A 5000-nucleotide genomic window follows, 5' to 3' on the forward strand; every position below is an offset into this window, starting at 1 on the left:
CTGCATCTATGATATGTTCTGACATTCATTAATAATCTCTGAAGGTTTAGTTACAGGAACTTTGATTGTGGGTAGCAAAATTAAGTAACAGCAACAATAACAACAGTAACACATCTATGACAGCAAATTAATCATAAGTATTCATAAGGAAAAAAAGCACAGAAAAAAAATACATATATGCTTATATGATAACCTTTAGCAAATTAATCAAACAAAACTAAATTTAAAACTCCCAATCATCTGCCAATTGACTCTCTTTGCCATGCCTAGTGTCAAAATAAGATAAGCCTTTCCAAAGAAAATTGTGCATCGCTGAATCGCTTTCACAACATGAAATGAAAAGGTCATGATGTTTAAATTTAGGAAGAGCAAAAAGACAAACCTTCATCTGCACCTCCAATGAAGAGGAAGACATAATACGCACGTCAAAAAAGTTGCCGCCAACCAAACTCCCACACAGCATGAAAATCATCCCCCACAGGGATGTCAATTTTACTCAGGACAATTAAAACAAAACAAACCACATCAAGATTTTGAACTCTCTCAAAGTCACATGTAATAAATCTACCATCTCAAAGACAATAATATTCAGTATACCACAAACATGAGGTCACAGGTTATCTAGGTTTGACACCATGCAAGTGTAGCATTCACTGGCACTGGGTGAAATCTTTGTTAGTTTTAGGTGAGAAGAAACACACATGTATCAACTAGAAGCAACTTTTGGTTTCATCTAATAGACTTGTCACTTTAAGATCTTTTTAAAAGTTAAAATTTTAAATAGGCATATTTAATGGTTTACAAAATTAAACAAACCAAAGAACTATATACTGCTTTTGATATCAATCCTCTATCAAACATAGTCTAGGGATGCACAGTCTCGTCTTACACTTTTTTTTAATAAAAAATTATTTTTTAAACAAATTAAAAAAAGGGGAAAAAATTGCAGTGATAAATAATCAGGCAATGGGTTAATACCTCCAGGGAAGACACCTAAATCAGGCGTAAAATTTTTGGTCAGTCATCAAACGGCATCAGTGGGGCAAGCAGAAGTAAGCAGCAGATGGTACAACAGCAGGGAGGGATGAGTAGACAGCAGCAGCAGCAGTATCAGCAGGTGGAGGTGGTGGTGGTGGTGGAGGTGGTGGTGTGGGAGATCATTAAAGTTGGGCCAAATCAATGAGAATCATTATGTGGATGTGAGGGTGAGGATGCATTCTGATGTGACTCTAGCAGACTGGACTAAAAGTGGACACAAATCAAAGCAGTAACAATAATTCTAAATAAATAAATCCATATATGAAATAAGATTAAAAAAAAAATAATAATAATAATAATAAATACAGAGCAACAGAGTAAAACTCAGACACAAAATGCATCCTTGCCCTCTCTCCTGCTATCTCTGAGCTTTTCTGCCGTTTCGTGTTCCGTGTTAAAAACAGGTTCTGATAACTGCTTGGATGGAGTTAGGGGTACATCATTACATAAAGAAGAGAAACTACTTTTACAGCAAACTAATTGTTGTAAGACATTTGTAACAAAATACCCCTCTTCAAATTAAAATCATATTACTTAAATCTTTGGTTTCCAATTAGTAAATCATGCTAAATAATCATCCTTGGTAAACATGCCTAAGTTAATTGAAAATTATAATTCCCTTGGAACTTATATCCCTAAAAAAAAAGCAGCAGCAACAAAAATAAACTGCCGTTAACATAACATATAAGCACATTTAACCCATACAAAAATCATTTTGAAGGCAATAAATAATTTGAACAGACAAGACAGCACACATTTAGTTAAACTTCTTGCTCTATTTTAGAGGTAGACAGACACCATTCTTTAATGAATAAGTTTATCATATTCTGAAGGATGACACTCTGAAATTACAGGCACTCAGGTAGAAAAATAATAAAATTTTCTTTATCTTTTGTCAAAGAATCAAGAGCAAAAAATTTAACTATATTACTTGTGAAAATCATTAGTCAGAGAGCTCACTCAAGGCACAGGGGCACTACAGGTGTTACTTACCGAGCATCTTAGAGACATATGGCTCTATGTCAACATCTTGCAAATGCTGGTGAGTGTGCGCATGGTAGAGTCGCAGGGTGGAGTCCAGCCTGATGCTTACCCAAACACCATCGCCAATCCAGGCCATCTGTCGCACTTGTGATTCTTTACGTGGGTGGGCATCAAAGGATTTCTGGAGGCACAGTGATTATGTCATATATCATAATTACAGAATGAGGAGACTAAGAAAGGGATAGGATGCTGACAATAATGATTTCTTCTGATGAAATCATTAACATTACCAGTATAAACCTTTAAGCAGACACAATGAGAACAACAACGAGAACAAAAGAAGTTACCATCCACCAGAGTGAGGAACACATCCACCACCCACCTCTACATTCATAATCCTCGGATCGACGACATGAATCTTGTTCCTGTAGCCACACCAGACCTTGTTGTGCACAACATGCATGCAGCGGATGGAGTGGTGGGGCTTGCCTAGGTCCAGTAGGTGGTAGTTGGTGAGGTCCCACTGGCCGTCTCCTTGCCGGTGGAAGATGGCCACTGTCCCATCAGCTAATGCAGCCAGTACACGGCCCTTGATGTGGCTGTTGAAATCAGATCAGAAGAATCAGGGTGGGTACTTAGTAAGGGCTATTCAGAGATTCACTTCAAATATGTCTGGCTGTGGATACCTGGGCTATGACTTACACAATAGCAAGCACGGAATCCTTGAGCTTGATCGAGTGAAGGCAGCGCTTCCATTGCCGGACAGCAGAGTGAACATAGATGGAGCCGCTCTGTGATCCCAGCCACATTGTTGCCAATACAGATGACATCTTCTCCACCTCCTCATTCACTACGCTTGTATCTGCAACAATGGAGGAGAAACTTAGGAATGGCATAATGCATTAGCTGGATTAATTTTTTCTTACACTTGAAGTCAAAATTGAGGGGAGTGGGGAGGGAAAGAGAGGGGGTGAAAGAGAAAGAGAGAGAGAGAGAGAGAGAGAGAGAGAGAGAGAGAGAGAGAGAGAGAGAGAGAGAGAGAGAGAGAGAGAGAGAGAGAGAGAGAGAGAGAGAGAGAGAGAGAGAGAGAATTTTTGTTTTCCAGTCACAACAGCCCCAAAGAAATATCCTAACCAACTCTGGCAGTTCTAAAATGAGTCCTCCTACCTGGTGTGGGCTGTGCTTCCTCTACCCCATCCTTGACGACTCCCTCTGGTTCCTTGAGCAGCCTGCGCGGAGGAACCTCCTCCTCCCCAGAGTTCTCCATTACCTCCGCCCGGTCTGCGTCTTGCTCTGGAAGTGGATGTTGCCAGATGTTACTCAAAGGGAAATTTCTCATGTTTCGAAGAGAGAAAAAAAGGAAAGATAAAAAACTCTTCAAATAAAAGTATTAGGAAAAACGACTGCTAGGTCCATTAAGTAGTTCACTAAGAAGTCTTGTTTTGATTGTTCTTGATAATTACACATGAAGAAAGAATAATAATAATAATAATACAAAAAACTCAATACCCACTTAAAAATAATAATAAATAAATAAAAAAGGACAAAAATGTATACATATTGGAAAAAAAAGATAGATGGAAACAAAATATAAAAATAAACTAATTTTTGTCCATGTTTATCCATTAATGCAGCAGGTGTAAAGCTTAAATCTATAAAAAATGCTGGAAGAGAGAACATAATCTTGGACAAATGAAACAATCTATAAGGTAAAGCTATAATTCTAATGTCATTCTAAGTAACTTTCCTGAATTCAACACCTCCCTCAATAATAAGTGTATCAATATTTTATTGTTGAAACAAATGGGTCTCCATTATGCATTACATCTAAAGCCTTTTTTATCCAATAATTTCTCATTTCTTCTATTATTTATTTCAATTTTCTGATTTTTTACTAAAAAAAGGACCTCAGATAACAAGACAAAAAATAAATCCAAGATCACACTTGTCCTAGATACTAGATTTCTGCTTGAGCTCTGATAAAGTAACCTGCTAAACTGCCCTTAAAATAGCAGCATGGGAAAATTTACAGAAATCTAGTACTAGCCACAGTCATGCCTTGGAAATTTACCTCAAACATTGATTTTAGAACATTATTGTGTTATGGATTCAAGTCTAGTTAATAAAACATCCAGAGGAGATGACAACACCTCCAAGCCAGACACCCATACCCAAGTGCTCGCTGTGGTGGCTGGTTAATGTCTCCAAACATTATTTCTCCTTGTGCAGGCAAGAAACATACAGGCACTCTTGCAATCCAGTTGTAATAGAAGGGAGAATCCAATGGAAAAGAGGATCCCAGAATGGAAACATATACCCTTCCATTTCCTTATGTGACAAAAAAAAAAGTGACATGCTTCTATCTTCCCCTGATTCACCTCAAGCTGAAAAATGTCTAAACTGCTAATAGGTGAAGATGCAAAATGAACTAAAATGTAAATCAGTATAATTAAAATATATATGCATATATATATATATATATAGACATGTATGTGAATACTTTAAAACCATCTACATCTGCCACTGTGCCAGGCAAAAGGAATCTATATATAAAAGAATACCAAGTCTCTGATAATCCCAGTTTAAATAAATGATGGGAAATCAACAACAAAAAAATTTTCAGTGAAAGGTGTCTCGGTACTATTCTTGTTATGCTACCACACCTATTAGAGATATATGGGTTATTTAGCCCACTTCAACCTCTAGCAGTTGCTAATTTTTTAAAGCTTGTGACTTGAAAATCTAATTAACCCAGAAGGCAGGAAACTAAAATCATAAAATGATGACAGCAGATGCCCACATCCTTGCAGGACACGAGAACTGATAATAGCACACGGTACCACTTTAAACTAGGTTAACCTTGATAAACTGTGATAAACCGCTTGTCTATCTTCTAGCTGATAATGGATAACATTATGATACTTGCCAGAAGGAAAGGGAGCAAGAAGGAATTGAAGAGCAGGATAGAGATAAGAGGA

At 37.3% G+C, this 5000-nt stretch overlaps 1 protein-coding gene across 50 annotated transcripts in view; it reads right to left on the minus strand.

Moving 5' to 3' along the window:
- syd (JNK-interacting protein syd) overlaps positions 1-5000 on the minus strand; it is a 91999-nt gene that overhangs the window by 11521 nt on the left and 75478 nt on the right. For 39 of the 50 annotated variants that reach the window (XM_086530531.1, XM_086530542.1, XM_086530515.1 and 36 more), the window contains 5 exons: positions 3190-3315; positions 2725-2884; positions 2405-2621; positions 2032-2203; positions 979-993 (listed from right to left, as the gene is read on the minus strand). In XM_086530531.1, coding sequence (XP_086386657.1) covers positions 979-993; positions 2032-2203; positions 2405-2621; positions 2725-2884; positions 3190-3315 — 690 coding nt within the window. The remainder of the gene's footprint in view (positions 1-978; positions 994-2031; positions 2204-2404; positions 2622-2724; positions 2885-3189; positions 3316-5000) is intronic. The other 11 variants (XM_086530533.1, XM_086530532.1, XM_086530545.1 and 8 more) reach the window with 1 other exon arrangement.

This window comes from Penaeus japonicus, unplaced genomic scaffold (genome assembly GCF_977035675.1).
Source record: "Penaeus japonicus unplaced genomic scaffold, GWHDUDI00000001_assembly GWHDUDI00000033, whole genome shotgun sequence".
Lineage (NCBI taxonomy): Eukaryota > Metazoa > Arthropoda > Malacostraca > Decapoda > Penaeidae > Penaeus > Penaeus japonicus.